The 17862-nt window shown below is 39.8% G+C and overlaps 1 protein-coding gene across 3 annotated transcripts in view; it reads left to right on the plus strand.

Moving 5' to 3' along the window:
* Window positions 1–1483: 1483 nt before the first annotated feature.
* brca2 (BRCA2 DNA repair associated) overlaps window positions 1484–17862 on the plus strand; it is a 105191-nt gene continuing 88812 nt past the window's right edge. The window contains exons 1-8 of one of the 3 annotated variants that reach the window (XM_048533379.2): window positions 1484–1577; window positions 7586–7723; window positions 7945–8187; window positions 9821–9923; window positions 13596–13651; window positions 14346–14386; window positions 14463–14577; window positions 17663–17715. In XM_048533379.2, the coding sequence (XP_048389336.2) occupies window positions 7666–7723; window positions 7945–8187; window positions 9821–9923; window positions 13596–13651; window positions 14346–14386; window positions 14463–14577; window positions 17663–17715 (669 nt within the window). In that variant the 5' untranslated portion in view covers window positions 1484–1577; window positions 7586–7665. Of the gene's footprint in view, window positions 1578–7585; window positions 7724–7944; window positions 8188–9820; window positions 9924–13595; window positions 13652–14345; window positions 14387–14462; window positions 14578–17662; window positions 17716–17862 lie in introns of those variants that run through there. The other 2 variants (XM_048533380.2, XM_048533381.2) reach the window with 2 other exon arrangements.

Raw genomic sequence — 17862 nt, forward strand, 5'->3', positions numbered from 1 at the left:
CAGGTGAGACATTATTCTGTAACAGCAAAGATCCTTTAATTCCACTTAATCACAGGGTAAACCTAGGAAGGGGCAGAATACCTGTCACTGATGTATTTTGATAATGAAATCACTTTCAGGTACAAGTCTGAAGAAACATGCTATGAAAATCAGCCTTCTCTGCCTGTTTCTCTGTCACCAACTAGTGATCGCTCTCTACCTATAAATTCTTATCTGTGTGATTCCCTCTCACTTCACCTAATAAAGGGGCTACAATTCAAAAGCCTGTGATTTCAAATAAACCTGATGGACTGTAACCTGGTGTCGTGTGACTTCTGACTTTGTCCATCCCAGTCCAACACCAGCAAGTCCACATCACCAACTAGTGTTGTTTTTCAATAGCTCCAGAGATTTTTTTCCAAAAATTTACTTTTATTCATAATATCACCTATAAGTACATACAAATGTACTCAGTAGTCTTTGCAGGAAAAAAAACAAAAGACTAGAACTTTGACGGATAGAGGGAACTGCCAATGCTGGAAAATTTGAGGTAACAAGGTGTAGAGCTGGATGAACACAGCAGGCCAAGCAGCATCAGAGGAGCAGGAAAGCTGACGTTTCGGATCTGGGCCTTTCTTCAGAAAACTTTGATATTTCTCAGAGTTTCTCTACAGTTGCAAAAAGAAAAGACATTTTGTACTTATGCAGAAAACTATTTCTGTCCTTTTGGAAGCACCTAGAGGGTCTGACAACATTTTGGCAGAAAAAGCTTATACAACAGTCCTTTCCCACTGTGCCTCAGAGGCAGCTGCCTCGGGTTTTAGTGTGTCCCTCAGCATGGAGTCCCTGGATCTTGGAATGTGCCAGTCTGCAAGACTTGGTTGAGGTCAAATCTTTACACTTGAAGACCAACAACTTTTGCGTAGATAAGAAGGTCTTTCACTGAACTGATGATCCTCCAGATGTACTCAATGTTTGTCTTACTGTACATCCCAGGCAACAGCCTGCAGAGCACGCAGTCACAGAGCTGTTCGGGATGAACCTCAACAAAAAGGACAAAAACAAAAATCCCTCACCAAACCTTATTTGCAAAGCCATATTCCAGGATATGTAAAACAGTCTCTTTCCTAGGGCAATATTCAGTGGTGGACAGAGACTGAGTGTGCAGGAAGGATCTGATGGGCAGTGGTCTCACCTCCAGCCAAACTACATCTTGTTTATTGGAAAGATCTGTTGATGAGGCATTCAGTCAATGACTTTAGGCAGTATGCTCGGGGAGTAAAGAGAAAGGATCCACCCGCTCCTTTAGATTGTAGGATGCCGCGTACTGATCACTTTCCTGTTGCGTTCCCAGTCTTGGACATGCCGACATTGTGCACTTCCCGTTCACTCTCGCTCGAAAGTTCCAACGCTTCCCCTGTCGTCACAACGTTTCTACTGCGCTCACTGATTGGCGCAAGCGAAGGAAGCGTCCGCTCCGATTGACCAATAGTGTTTGGCGGCACGTGAGCGCGCGAAGTGGGCTGTGTAGTTGTTGGAGTCGCTGGTGAATGTTCTGGAAAGGTGCAGCATCTGGAGAATTACAATATTATTATATGGTAGGGGAATCAGTTTTTTAATCCGTGGTTTGGAGACTGAGTTAATTTCCTCAATTTATTTAAAGCTGATAAAAGTCTGTAAGGCGGATGCTTCTGTTCACTGGTACGTTCCTCGGCCTGTTTTGTTTTTGTCCTTGTCCCACTATTAAAATTGTCCGAAAGGCCCTTCAGAGGAAGAAGTTATTAAACGCCACATGATACGGAACTAACCACGTAAGGTGTTATTAGGGCTTTAAAAAAAACTTCGGAGATTTCAAGCCCAGAAAGGAAATAGGGGAGGGGAATTCCGGAGTTGAGGGGTCCAGAAAAGGAAAAAATTTGAGCAATACTAATAACGAAGATGGTTACAGAGAAATATTGTTTAGTTGGGAATTAGTGAAGGCCGTTGAGCACCGGCCTGATGGGCAAACAGAACCTTGTGTTATGGGTAACGAGAGTTGGTGTAGCATTTTTTCTACAGTATGAAGGATGGGAGACTGACGAGTGCATTGGAATATTAAGTTCGGTCATCCAGAAGCTGCGTTATGACTTGCCTCTGAGAGAAGCACAGAAATTGCTGGTGAAACTCAGCAGATCTGGCAGCATCTGGAGAGAGAAAGCATAGTTTTGAGTCTGGTGACTTAGTCAGAACTCGAGTACCTTTTGAGAGATTAGTCATTAAAATGTAGGTATCCCCTATATTTGCCAGAAAAAGAGAACCCTGCCTTTTCAAATGTAATTTCTTTTTGTCAAGTCTCAATGTTGCCCCTGAAGAGATGCATCTCTGAGACTAGTATAGTTTAGAAAAGGAGCAAGGCAAAAAAAAGGCTTTTTTTTTCATTGCTAGAGGCCGTTTAAAGGTGAAGTGGGTGATATCTCCAGTTACCCACTATGGATGGGACCAATGCCATATACAAGATTCCCTGCAGAGACTGTGACAAACACGACATTGGACAGACAGGAAGAAAATTAACCACAAGGGTACACACACATCAATTGGCAACAAAGAGATACGACCACTACCACTCATCTCTATCCACGTGCATAAGGAGAACCACCATTTTGATTGGGACAATACCAGGATCCTGGGACAAGCAAAGCAGAAACAAGCACGGGAATTTCTAGAAGCCTGGTACTCCACTAAGAAAGCCATCAATAAACACATACAGCTCAACCCCCATATATACTCCACTGCAAAGGAAAACAGGAAGTGAGGTAATCCAGCCCAAAGGACTCCAGAGTTCAAATAACAACAGGTGGGGAAAACACAGCGTGCTTCATCAGAGGCTGCACTGATGATGTTGCCTAGCAGGGTAATGAAATGTCTGTGGAACAACGAGCCTGCTCAGCGAACCAGCCAGCCAACCAACCACAACATCCACAACCCGAGCTACAAATCTACTCTAAAAACTTAGGGATAACATTACGGCTATACTTAGGATATTTTGGGAAGTACGTCCAGTGAAGCTATTTGAGTGGAAATGAGAAATAAGAAAGGGATGGTCACCTGGTTGAGGTTGTACTGTAGATTCCCCCAATAGCTGGTGGAAAATTGTGAGAAGCGAATTTGTAAGGAGTTCTCAGTTATCTGTAAGAAGAATAATAGGTTGTAATGGTACGGGATTATAACTTTCCATACATAGATTGTGTTAAGTGCTTGGATGGAGAGGAACATAAGTATGTACAAGAAAATTTTCTTATTCGGTATGTGAATATAGAGAAGGAGGAAAGCTTGATCTTCTTTTGGAAAATGAGGTGTCAGTAGGCCAGTGATTGTAATTTTTAGTTTTAAAAAAAGTTACAGAAAAGGATAGACCTGATTTAATAGCTAAATTTCTAAATTGAAGGAAGGCCGACTTTGTTAGAATTTAGCTAGAAATTTTAGAAGTTGATTGGGGAGTTATTTGCAGATAAAGGCACTGCTGGAAAGTGGGAGGCCTTCAAATGTGCAATAATGAGGGTTCAGAGATGGTGTGTTCCTGTTAGTGTCAAGGGCAAGGCTGGTTGGTGTAGGGAGTGCTAGATGACTGGAGAAATTGAGGCTCTGGTCAAGAGAAAGAAAGAAGCTTATGTCAGATATAGATGGCTGTGATTGAGTGAATCCCCAGATGCATATAAGGGTGGTAGGAGTATACTCAAGGAAAATTTAGGTGGGTATAAAGGGGACATGAGATAGCTTTGGCAGTCAGTTGGAGGTGAATCCAAAGAGATTCTATGAATGCATTAAGGACAAAAGAGTAACTAGGAAGAAAATAGGCCCCTTAAAGATTGATGAGGCCATTTATGTGTGGAACTGCAGGAGATTGGTGAGATACTAAGTGAATAATTTGCATCAGCATTTATGGAGAAGGATACGGAAACTAGAGAAGTTGGAGAAATGAATAGTGATAACTTGAAAAGTGTTCATCTTACAGAGGAATAGATGCTGGATAACGTAGAACATATAAAGGTCACTAAATTTCCTTGACCTTATCAGGTGTAGCCCAGAAATTTGTGGAAAGCTGGGGAAGCAATTGCTGAATGTCTTGTTAAGATATTTGCATCATTGATAGCTACGGATGAGGTGCCATAAGATTGGAGGTTGGCTGACATGGTACCATTATTTAAGAAAGGCGTTAAGGAAGAGCTAGGGAGCCATAGACCGGTGAGCCTGATGTCAGTGGTGGGTTGGTTTTTGGAGAAGATTCTGGGGCCCAGGATTTACATGCGTTTGGAAAAGCAAGGGACTGATCAGGGATAGTCACCATGGCTTTTTGCATGGGAATCATGTTTCACCAACTTCTTTGAATATTTTGAAGAAGTGGCAAGATTGATGAAGGCAGAGCGGTGGACATTGCCTATATGAACTTCAACAAGGCCCCTCTTGGTAGGCTGGTTAGTTAAGTTAGATCCAAGAAAAGCTCGCCATTTGGATACAAAATTGGCTTGAGGGTGGGAGACAGAGGGTGATGGTGGAGATTTGCTTTTTGGACTGGAGGCCTGTGACCAATGGTGTGCCCCAAGGATTGGTGCTGTGTCTACTGCTTTTTGTTATTTATATAAATCATTTGGATGTGAATGTAGGAAGTATGGTTACTAATTTTGCAGGCAACAACGAAGTTTCTGGTGTGGAAGACAGTAAAGAAGATTACCTCTGAGTACAATGGGACTTCAGTCTGATGGGCTGAGGAGTGGCGGATGGATTTTAATTTAGATAAATATGAAGTACTGCATTTTGGCAAGGCAAATCAGGGTAGGACTTGTACACTTAATGGTAAGGTCTGAGGAGTGTTGCCAGTCAGAGACCTTGGGTTGCAGGTTCATAGTTCCTTGAAAATGGAGTCACAAGTAGCCAAGGTAGTGAAAAAAGCATTTGGTATGCTTGCCTTTATTGGTCAGTGCATTGAATGTAGGAGTTGAGAGTTCACGCTGTGGCTGTACAAGACATTGGTTAGGCCACGTTTTGGATACTGTGTTCAATTCTGCTCTGCCTACTTAGAGGAATGATGCTGTGAAACTTGAAAGGGTTCAGAAAAGATTTAAAAGGATGTTGCCAGGGTCAAAAACAAGTTACTGGAAAGCTCAGCAGGTCTGGCAGCATCTGTGAAGAAAAAAATCCATTAATGTTTTGGTTCCGATGACCCTTCCTGAAGGTCAGACAATTTAAGCTATACGGAGTGGGTGAATAGGTTGGGACTGTTTTCTCTGGAGCATTGGAGGCTGAGGGGTGACCTTTTATAGAGGCTTATAAAATCACGAGGGGTGTGAATAGAATGAATAGCCACATCTTCTTCCTTGGCTGGGTGAGTCTAAAACTAGAGTTCGTTGCTTTAAAATGAGGGGGAAAGATTTAAAAAGGACCTGAGGGGAAATGTTTTCACACAGAAGGTAGTTTGTATATGGGGCGAGCTGCCAGAGGAAGTGAGAAAATTAACAAGATTCAAAAGGCATCTGGAACAAAAACAAGTTGTTGGAAAAGCTCAGCAGGTTTGGCAGCATCTGGAAGAAAAAAAATCTGTGTTAACCATTCTGACGAAGGGTTACTGGACCTGCAATGTTAACTGATTTTTTTTTCTTCAGAGATGCTGCCATACCTGTTAAGCTTTTCCAGCAACTTCTGTTTTTGTTCCTGTTTCACAGCATGCACAGTTCTTTCAGTTTGTTCCAAAAGCAAGTGATGGGTACATGAACAGGAAGGGGTTAGAGGGATAAAGGTCAAATTCTGGCTAATGGGACTTGGTCAGATTGGAATGTCTGGTCAGTGTGGAAACTGTTGAGATTGTCATGGCCTGATAATCTACATCCCAGTGTACTTCAGGAAGGAGCTCTAGAAATAGTGGACGCACTGGTGATCATCTTCCAGGATTCTATAGACTGTAGAACAGTCCCTGCAGATTGGAGGGTGGCTAATGTCACTCTCTAGTATTCAAAAAAGGAGGTAGAGAGAAAACAGGGAATTATAGACTGGTGAGCCTAACATTGATAGTGGGAAAAATTCTTGAATCCATTGTCAAAGATTTTAAAGCAGAGCATTTTGAAAGCAGTCTCAGGATCAGACAGAGTCAGCAGGGATTTATGAAGGGGAAATCATACTTGACAAATCTGGAATTCTAAGAAGATGTCAACTCTGCTAATTACAAGTAATTACTACAGTCTGTGTTGTACTTGGACTTTATCAAACATTTTTTGAAAGTTCGACGTAAGAGATTGACGCGCAAGATTAAAGTGCATGGGATTGGGAGAAGTGTATTCAGATGGATAGGAAACAAAGAGCAAGAATTATTCATAGATAACTAAGTGTGAGGCTGGAAGAACACAGCAGGCCAAGCAGCATCTTAGGAGCACAAAAGCTGACTTTTCGGGCCTAAACCTGCTTGGCCAGCTGTGTTCTTCCAGCCCCACACTTTGTTATCTTGGATTCTCCAGCATCTGTAGTTCCCATTTTCTCTGAGCAAGAATTATTGGGTCCTTTCAAATTGTCGGGCAGTAACTAGTTGCGTGTCTCAGGGTTTGGTGCTGGGACCCCAGTAATTCACAATATATATCAATGACTTGGTTGAGGGAACAGAACGTAACATCCAATCTGCAGGGACTGTTCTGCAGTCTGTAGAATCCTGGAAGATGATCACCAGTGCATCCACTATTTCTAGAGCTCCTTCCTAACGTTATAACTGAAATGTTTTTCCTACTGTTTTTGCAATACTTAGAATGAGCAGTTCCTCATTTTTAGCTGCTGTTTATTTTTGCTTTTATTTTCCCATTCCTCCTGAACTGTATTCACCAGAAACTAGTCATCTTATCTGCTTAGTAATTGTACTAAGGCTTTCTAGCTCCTATTTCTAGGTCCTTTCCAAAGTTAAAATTGTTGAAATTATTTTTTCGATCTTTGATCCTATTCAGTTTTCACCAAGCTCATATCCACGCAATTCATGACTGACTTCCTCAAATCCTTCACAGCAACTTACTTCACTTTTTACTTATTTTTACTTTTCATAAATACCATAATTTTCTTGCTGATTTTGGCATGACACTTCAAGGCTACAGTCTCCACAAAGTGGGGGTGGAGGGGGATGCAGGGGTCGATTGATGGAAATACTTCATTTAGCCCATCCTGCCAGCAGCTCCCAAATTCCTGATTTTGCCTTTTCTCTTAGAACATTTCACCCATTTTCAATTTCTACAATTTTCAATTCAAATATGCTGTTGCCTTTCCCAGCACACATTAATTGTCCCTTAAAGGTACCTTGGATCAGCCAGGGAAACTATATTTGAGGCTTGCTGTTGCTGTTTCTCTTCCATACCTGCCCATTTTCCTTTATGGCCTGTTCCTGATCTCTTTTTATGGATTTATTCAACGCAGTACAAGTTAAATTTGCCTAAGTGGTAGTTACCAGATTAGTCTTAACAAAATCTTTCTAACTTTCGAATATAAACTAGAGCAACCCATCTATAATTTGCTGTTTGCCATCTTCATAGTGAGTTAATAGTTTGGAGGTTACTTTTCTAACTTAAATTATTCTGGAAATTTAAAAATAATTTTGCTTTCACAGGAATATCTGAATTTAAAATGGGTTCCATTCTACTGATCTGCCAAGAGGAATATTCTATTACGGTTGCATCACTGAGCTAGATGTTAGAACAGAATTCGAGGAATGCCATGTATGATTTTGCAGCCTCTTGTCGAGAAGGTAGGGAACACAAAATCCTTAGTATGTTAAAATTGTTTTTGTGATGTTGCCACTTTTAAAAACTGCATGGCATAGTCAAATGTTCCACGCTTGTTGCAAGCAAACTGTTCTCTCTGCACCTTAACCATGCTTGATTTAAATATGGTGATTTTAAGGCATACTGCATTCGTATATCCCATTGTTGTTTATTTTAAAAAAAACTGTTTTGTTCTTCATTACAGATTTGGGGCCATTATGTTCAAATTGGTTTGAGGAACTTAGTTTGTTGGCAGCTTCAAACCACCTTAAACAACCTAGAAATGACACTCGCTGCTTTATTTCAAGTTATTTCAAAACACCATGGCAGAAACAGACTCTGCACAGCCAGCTAGATTGTACTCCATCAATTTTCAGTGGTCTAACTTTAATAACTCCGTCAGTATCCGTGACAGAAAAAGGGAATGATGAAACTTGGTTGAAAGGAGGTAAGTAATCAAATTCAGTGGAAGAAAAGAAAATCTGGGCTTATAATCATGCTTGATATCCGGAGGATTCATTATTTAGGGCTTTTGATAGCTATATCTTGAAGTTTGGCATTTTCCAATTCACCCTAAATTAAGATAAGGTGCCAAATTACAAACAGTTAGAGCCAATATTTTGGTAGTGTTGTCCATTTTAGCAGCAAGAAACATTTATCAAAGTGACGAGAGATTGCAGAGGTCTTGAGATGTCGAGGGCTCTGGATGGACTACTGCATAAATCATAAAAGTCGAGTATGTAGCTACAGAAAGCAATTAGGAAATCCAGTAGAATTGAGGGAATTAAATGCAAAAGTGGAGAGATGATAATTCAGTTGAACAGGGTAGAATTCCAGTCTGTGTAATTGCTCCGTTAGATCAAGTTCCGTTTTATATCAACTGGAAGGTTGAAAGTGGCTATGCAGCTGTCCGCACTCCATTGGTGATCTATTTCAGTCATTGGAGCTCATAATTCTAAATGTTTAGTTGATGACTCCGTAGGGAAGCTCTGACAAAGATGAGGGAAATACATCTTGAGGATGGTGATAATAAAATGTGAGGCTGGACGAACACAGCAGGCCAAGCAGCATCTCAGGAGCACAAAAGCTGACGTTTCGGGCCTAGACCCTTCATCAGAGAGCTGGTGGATGGTGAGATGGATGCCATCAGAACCAGACATCATCTTGAAATACATTTAACTGTTTACACGGGGTCTCCAGTTTCCGAATGTCTAACTTATGAAAGCAGGTACTTAAGAACTAGATCCTATGCAGGCTGTAATTTTAAAGATCCACCATACAAAAATCTCCGGTGCTTACGAATGGCTGCTTTACATTGTCATGCATTGTGTTCTGTCTTGCGTACAAATTGACTCCAGTACAGAACCCATTTGTAACCGAGGATTGCCTGTACTCAGCAGCTTTCCCTGCTGAATATTCTATAGTCCATTATCCATCAGCGCAATAAAGCTGTTCAAAATCCTTCATAAAGCAACAAAATGTTTTTCGGTTGAAGTATAAATTGTGATTAATTACTCTTTCTCCTTGCCTTATTTTTAAATAACATTATTGTACAGTACCATATTTGTTGCACAGTTTCCTGTCCTCCTCTGTAGGCAAATACAGTCTTCTGTTTGGCACCTTTTACCTGAGACATGGTATTCCAATGGGAGTTAGTTTGCAATGCAGAGTGATGCCAACAGCGTGGATTTATTTCCACACTGGCTGAGATTACCATGAGGGACTCTTCTTCTCAGCCTCTCCCCTTTACTTGAGGTGTGGTGACCCTCAAGTTAACCTATCAACAGTCATGTCGCCCCCCCCCCCCCCCCCCCCCGCTCGCTTTCTCGCTCTGCCTCTCTCAGAGGGGAGCAGTTCTCTGTTCTGTTAGGACTTTAGCAACTTTACCTTTCATTAACTCTGTGTTGGAGTTGGCGTGAATCCAGTCAGTTTGGTCCACTGGTATACTACAGTCACATGATTGTAATGTCATCTTAATGCTAACATGCAGTAAGGCTAAGAAAAAGTTAATTTTAACATGATTGTGAATAAAATTAACTTTGTAGTCATGTAACAATACTGTTGGTATGGATTACATTTAGTAGGAAGCAGTTATTCCTCTGTGACCCAAGGAATTAAAACTCCATACAAGACGAGCGGGAATGAAACATCAAACCCAGCCTCTGAAATTTCTACAATAATGAGGTATGCTGGATCCTTTTCTTTCTCTTTTAGTGCCAGACATTCTGAGCTAACTTGTCTTCCTAGAAGTGGTTAGCTCAGAAGCATTTCAGTGTCTAATATGACCCCACCCTATTTTCAAAATTCTGCTTTATATTAATGTGTTTGTGGATAGTTCCTCTCACTATTGTCTCCAACTGTTGGGAGGTTAATTTGCCAGGAGGGAAGAGGAAACCCACCTCTTTAATTTTTAATTCTCTCTAGTTGAGGATTTCTCATCTGCAGGCTGTACTTTGATAGCATCAACCAAAGGGACTGTTTTCTTGTAAATGCTGATAACACCTAACTCCAACTCATTAACACCTTTTTTTAACTCCTCATCTTGCTAAATTGTCACTGTTTAACCAATACTCGGGACTGAATGAGCAAAAAAGCTTCTCCCGTTAAATATTAGTTGTTTTTGGTCACCACTCCAAATTCTGTTCCCAAATTAGTGACTCCATCCCCCTCTCCCATAGCTTGAGATTAAGCTAGTCTGCTTGCAAGCTTGTCACATTATTATACCATCATCAACATCACTTTTTGCCACCTCTGAAACATGGCCTGACTATTTTCCCAATTGGCTAATCCGCTCCTCCTGAAACCTTCAATCATAACCCAATTTAGTCCACTAATACACTGTAATAGCGTAATTGTAATGTTGTCTTAATGCTAACATACAGCAAGACGAGAAAAAAGTCCCTGTACTTGACTTTGCCAACTGCTGGTTGGTTTCCAACATTGTAACCTCTGTAAATTTGAGGCCATCCCCTCCACGTCGCTTTTCATGTCTTAACTTGCAGCAAATATAGTTTTCCCCATCAGCTGCATATTCGCCTCCTCTTTGAGCAACAAACTGTTTTTAATGTTTTTATTCTTGATTTCACATCTCTTCGTGGTCTTAGCACCTTCCAATGATTTGACATCACCTCCGACGCTAAAACCTCTGAGATTGATTCAATCCTCTAGTTATGGCCTTTTGCGCACCCCAATTGTAATTGCTTCACCATTGCTGGCAGTGCTTTCAGTCAGTTAGACTGGCCCTAAGATCTTGAATTTTTTGGGATTTTTCTTAACCATATTTGCTAAAGGTATCTCATGTCTCCTTTTAGCCCTCTTAATTCCTTGTTTCAGATTCGCCCTATATTTCCCAATATTCTTCCAAAGCTTCGTCTGTCTTCAGTCGCCTAAACCTTATAAATGCTTCCTTTTTCTCTCAGCTAGTCTTACAATTTCACCTGTCATCCATGGTTCCCTAATCTTGCCATTTCTATCCCTCATTTTCACAGGAACATGTCTCTCCTGCTAATCAAACTCTCTTTAAAAGCCTCCCACGTATCAAATGTGGATTTACATTCAAACAGTTTCTCCCAATCTGCATTCCCCAGATCCTGCCAAATTATGATATTGTTGGCCTTCCCCCAGTTTAGAACTCTTCCATTAGGACCACTCTCATCTTTGTCCATGAGTATTGTAAAACTTACGGAATTGTGGTCACCTATTTCCAAAGTAGTCCCCTAATGAAACTTCAGCCACCTGGCCAGGCTCATTCCCCAACATCAGGTCCAGTATGGCCCCTTCCCGAGTTGGACTATTTACATACTGCTCTAGAAAACCCTCCTGGATGCTCCTTACAAATTCTGCTCCATCTTAAACCCCTAACACTAAGTGAATCCCAGTCAATGTTGCAAAAATTAAAATCTCCCATCATCACCACCCTGTTGCTCCTACATCTTTCCATAATCAGTTTGCATATTTGTACCTCTACCTCACACTTGCTGTTGGGAGGCCTGTAGTACAGCCCCAACATTGTTACCGCACCCTTCCTATTTCTGAGTTATGCCCATATTGCCTCACTGCTTGAGTCCTCCATAGTGCCCTCCTTCAATACAGCTGTGATGTCATCTTTGACCAGTAATGCTACTCCTCCACCCCTTTTACCTCCCTCTCTATCCCACATGAAGCATCGATATCCTGGGACATCTAGTTGCCAATCATGCCCTTCCCTCTACCAAGTCTCAGTAATAGCAATAACATCTTTTAAATGAAGTATTTCTGACGTCATATATTTATAACCTTTCTTTCAACAAGGTTATCTTCCAAGCATCATGCACCTCCTAAATGGTTTTAAATTTCCTTTTGAAAATTGTGGTTGAGTAATTTGTACACGCTGGTTGAAGAGCTGTGGTATCTCCCCTTGGAAAATTGCACTTTTTTTGTGGTGGCGTCATGTGAGTAGCATCATTGTGCTCTGCCTTCCATTTTCCTCCTCCATCCTTCATTGAAAATGCGAGTCTCATTTTTTAAGATGTTAGTATCTTTCAGTTTAGAGTTTTATTCCTTTTAATCCCTTGTTAAACAACCTGTTCCTTTACTTCTTTGTCAGCCAGTAACTGTTCTCTACTAGTGTCTAAGAGGAGATTAAATCAAACTTAAAATAGTATCTTTGTAAGAGGATATAGAACAAAAAAACCAAATGAATGTATAAAATAACCACCAAAGCAAATTTAAAAAGTTAAAGGAATTCAGGCACAGTCACTTCAACTTGGAACTGAATCCACCTCAATCAGATGGAATGAAAATTCTACTGGTTGCTGTCTGTTAGAGGCCTATGTAAAACAAATTGAAGTTCAAATAAAATCATTTCACTTATTAATTATGCCATAGTCGACAGTGCCATATTTTCCACATCAGTGGAAGTGACATTCAGTTGTTGGAAATCAGTCCTGTTGGTTCAAACACCAATATTCAGTCAGAATTTGATTGGGTAAACCATTGTAAACAATGGAACAGTTTATTCATATTACTATTTTTCCAATGGCTGTAAGGAGAGCCATTGATAAATTCTGAAATAACCATTTCACTATGTAATGTGCAATGGTACAGTTATTTGAGACTTCTTTCACTGGGCTGAATGCACAGAGACTGCCTCTAAGTCGAATGAAATTCAACCTGTAAAATACTTCAGGTATGTTTAACAGTTTGGTTGCATTTTAGGAAGGAAAAAGTCATGTTAAAGATTCATTCGTAAAACGCAACATTTTATTTTATTAACAGGGCATTACTGTTGCCTAAATTTTAGCAGCCTTTGAAAGTCACTTGCCCTTGATGCATTTAATCTTAAGAACTGTATTTCCTCCTTGAAAACACTTAACGTTTTGGTCTCAACTGTTTTCTGAATAAGGGAATTCCACGGGTTGAGCTATCTGGGTAAAGAAATTTCTTTTCATCTCAGTCCTAAATGGCTTACTTTCTGTCCTGTACATTTCTGTTTTAAACTAAAGGTGCCTTTATAAATGTAAAGTACAATGAAAGCATGATTTTAAGTATGTCAAAAATGCAAGTTTCTGAAGTTTTTAAAGCTCTGGGATTTAATCAATATGTTAGGTTTCAGAAGTAATGCATGCTTACGCTTAACTACTACAATTTGTGGATATGTACTGTATGTAAGGAAAAACGTTAGGGTCATGTTTTTGAGTTTCCCACATATTTAATGCCTGGTCCTCCTAAAACAAAAGAAATACTGTTGATTTGAATGATCAGACCTCTTTGAAGAGAAAAATGTTCCATGACCCATGCATTATTCATTGTAACACTGCAAATGTGCATACAGACTTTACAAAAATGTTAATTTATTTTTGTTTTATCTTGCTCTAGCCCTATTCTGTTGCACAATACGTACAGGGCTCTACAACACCCTTGCTCCATACAAGGTGGGTATAACTTCAATGTGCCTTCCTTCCTGATTGACGATAATACAGTAATAAATTGTCCAAATTCTCATGGCACTCCCAAGTATAGACAAGGTGCTTGTCTAATTTGGTCACTGTTACAGCTGTCAATATAAAATTGTTATGTGGAGGTGCTGGTGCTGGTCTACGATAAAGAAAAGTCAGCAGTTTTCAGAGGACAGCTGACCATATGTTGCTACTTGTGGTATCTAGCTGTGCATCAATTAGCTACATTATGACAGATGTATTTTTGGCTGTAGAGGGTCTTGTGTTGTCGTGGTAGTGATTCTGCCTCCAAGATGGAAGACCTCAGTTCAAGTGTTTACCCCTCCCCACCCCATCAGCTTGGAACATCTCTGAACAAGCTGATGCAAAATATCTGTCAGTGACTGGAATGTGCTTTGGAATGATGTAAAATGGTTCCACGATGCAAAATGGCTTCCCAGTCGACGAAGGAGCAGAACTCCAAAAGCTCATGATTTCAAATAAACTTGTTGGTGTTGGGTGACTTCTGGGATGTAAAATTCCATTAATTAAAAAGATTAAGCTTGACAATGGGAACTGAAAGATGCCTTGCTGCAATTCTCCACAAAATGTCAATCATATTTATAAAAATGTACAAAATGTCTATCATTTCACAAGGTGTAATTTCTTAAAAAGATACGTTTTTTTCCAGATGGTGGATGTTCATTTTTCAGCCCTCCAGTGTCATCTGAGGTAAGGATTCATTTTATTTTAATTTTTTTGTTTTGCCTTTTAAAGGAAAATACTGCAATTTTTATTTCTGAAATAGGTCACGTCAAAGCAGATTTCGGAAAGTCTTGGGGTTGAGATGGATCCTGACATGTCTTGGACCAGTTCATTAGCAACTCCTCCATCATTGAATCCAACAGTCATTATATGTAAAGGTGAGTGGTCGAAGTAGTTTCAGCCTTGGAAACAAGCAGCTTTATTTAATTCAACAAATAGATTTTAGTGCTGTCAATCTTATAATTGTTTCTTTTTGTAATAGATTGTACAGATTATTAATTACAAAGAGGCAGGTAGATTTTGCTTGTTGTCTTTAGTTTAATTTTTATTCTATATAGTATATCAAATGTTTGAGGATTGTGAACAGGGTAATCACAAATGTTCCAAGCTTGGAAAGTTGTCACTTGAACGTAAATTTTATTTTAGCCAATTTTGTATTAATAGAAGAAATATTTCATCATTCTCTTTTTTAATGTAACTTGTTTGAGATATTTCCATTCATTGCTTTTTGAAAAATGAAGATAATTTCTTCCCTTGAGTAGGAGAGTCCAGAATTAAACTTAGAATTGGAGATCAGTAAAATTGTTTTCAAATTAAATATTTAGAAATATGGGTCTCTCTGTTCCAGTTGGCCAAAGATGCAAAATCAATTGTGGTGTTCAAAGGGGCATTGATGCCTGCTTGGCAATATGTTATGAATGTAGAAAAAGGCGCAAGACTGCTGAAAAGATAGCTGGCTGATTTGGCAGAGTGGTTTATTGGTGTTGTTTGTTCTTGGGCCTAGAGAACCTTTCCCTCCTAGAACTCCAACTCACTTGAGCGAGCATCAGCTACATTCCTGTCCACTTCCAATTTTATTGAATGTACTGCTTTACATTTTAAGATTATTTTGCATATTTACCAGCTGTTGCAAAAATGGATTTCTAAGAAGCTCACTTAATGATTTGTTATTCCATTTAGCTTTATGCCTTCTTGAATGCTAAATGTTTGGTCGTTATTCACGCTTAGTTCTTAGAATTAGGCTTGTCATTCTTCTTTGCCTCTTCACCATGTTAAGGTTCAGTTGGGTTGTTTTGTTCAAGCCTAGGAACCATACTGCAGACTAGTGGGCTGCACGGAGAGATCACAAATGCTCAGTTAACATTATGAACAAAGTCAGGAATTTAGGGCAAATGGGAATTCTTTGCAGTAGGGAAAGAGATGCTGCCTTTATTTTTTTCAGTAAAATGTAATCTCAGAATTGTTATAGCCCATAAGGAAACCACATGGCTCTTGGTATCTGTGCAGGCTGTCCAAAGGAACCGTTCACCTATTGGCAACCCCCTACCTTTTCGGTCTGTAACATTCCTTACTTTCAGATAATAATCTACTTACCTTTTGAATACTTTGACTAAACTTACCTCTACCACATTCTCAATGTCTTCACGATTCTAACTATTCACTGGGTGAAATGGACTTTGCTTATGCCATTAATTCTCCTTTTGCTGCTTATTTTGCATTTATGTTTTCTTGATTCTTCCACTAAGGGAAACAGTCATTCCCTATTTACTGTATACAAGATGCTCATGATTTTGAATCCTTTAGTCTGTTCTTTTGAGTATCTCTACTAATGGCATATCAAACCACTGAAATGTTAAGGGTCAATAAATGTCAGCATTGTTAGTGCTTCCCACACAACTAGAATGCATAATGAGTCTGGAGACAAAACACAATCTATGTTGATTGAAGATGTCATTCATGCATTTCATGCAGCCCATGAGCATGGGCTTCCTCACTCAGATCTTTTGCGGTCGTACTTTGCTCTGACTAGCGCACTGCTACAGTGAAGTTATGGGTGCTGAGAGAAGTCATTAGGAGTATTTTCAGCCAGGCAAGGAATAAAGTGAAATGTTATTACACACACAGTTGGCACAGAGTGCACCACACTGCCTTGAGGCACAATGGACAAAAATGAATGCGGGTGCAAGAAAGCAAAATTAGCTTTCAGAAGATGTCAGTGGAAAACTGAGTTTAGGAATTGCTGTAACAAGAGAAAATACTTTTGGAGCAATAGATCCTAGACAAATAACCATATTTACGATATGCTTTTGCATCTTTTCCCTATGGCAGACGTGTTTAAGGTAAGGTATAAGTGGTTTAGAGGAGATTTGAAATTTTTTCCCCACTCAGGCTAGTGGAAATATAGAAGCCTGAGATAGTAGTGGAGGCAGGTCCTCTCACAACGTTGGAGAAGTAGCTGGATGAGCATGTAATGTGGCATTTGTTGGTTGGCTTGTTTCAATGCTGTACGACTGCGACTGTTCAAAGCATAAAGTTTTGTCTTGATTTTTCTTGTTTCCCCTTCCCATATGACCATATCTTGGTTCATGCCTGATTTACTCTGCTGTCTGAAGGACACGCCAATTACAATCCCTTACAAATCTTCATTTATGCCCATTATACCTCTGTTTCTCTTTCACTACAAATAGCAACCCCTTGGTGTGGATGCAAAGCACTGAAGACAATCAGTTCATCTCTCACTCCTTTGGCTCTGTCCACAGCACACAAACATTTTTTTGAACCTCTTTCAGTCACCTCTTCAAACAAATCTTTTGAGGTTTGTCAGGTATGACCTAGCTGTCATGAATCCACGCTGGCTCTCCCTGATTAACTGAAAATTTGAGTGTTCACTTACCCCATCATTTCTAAAAAATTTGACTGGATTTTTTTTTGACAAGGTGACTTGGTGTGTGGATGAGAATCGTTTTGATAGAGTCTCATGGACTTTATGCTTTTTGTTATTCACTCATGGGACTTGGGCTGGGCCAGCATTTATTGCCCAACCATAGTTGCCATAGAGAAAGTGGTGGTAAGCTGCTTTCTGTAGTCCCTGTGCTGTAGGTAGAACTTCAATTCTACTTAGTTAGTGGATTCAAGGATTTTGACCCAAGCAACATTTGAAGGAATTGCTATATATTTTCAATTCAGGATGGTGAGTGACTTGAAGGGTAACATCCAGGTGGTGCTGTTCCCCTGTCCCCATATGCCTTTGTTAGTTTGGCAGGTTTTCAGAACTTTCTGAACTTCAACTTCTTTTCTGAAATCATAACTGTCACCTGTATCCTGATTCCCATGGTGTCCAGAAATAGATCCCTTGCTATTTGAACCATAGCCTTAAGAATCTGGATTTTAGAAATGAGTGATACAACTCAGTTGCCTGTTGGAAATTCTCATGTTGCTTCATAAATCATTTGTGCTTTTCAGCCAAAGAAAATAACCTGCCTCAAGACAGGCCAAAGGAAGTTCAAGTGCCTTTAGTAAGTTATGTATCTGTTAGAGCTTGCGTAGCTTGAGATTCTTTTCTTCTATGTTTTTGTTCATAAGTTGTAATGATTTTTATCATAAGTGATGACTAGTGCTAATATTCCTCAAATAAAGATCTGCATAATTATGGTAGTATTGAA

This window comes from Stegostoma tigrinum, chromosome 6 (assembly GCF_030684315.1).
Source record: "Stegostoma tigrinum isolate sSteTig4 chromosome 6, sSteTig4.hap1, whole genome shotgun sequence".
In the NCBI taxonomy this organism is placed as follows: Eukaryota; Metazoa; Chordata; class Chondrichthyes; order Orectolobiformes; family Stegostomatidae; genus Stegostoma; species Stegostoma tigrinum.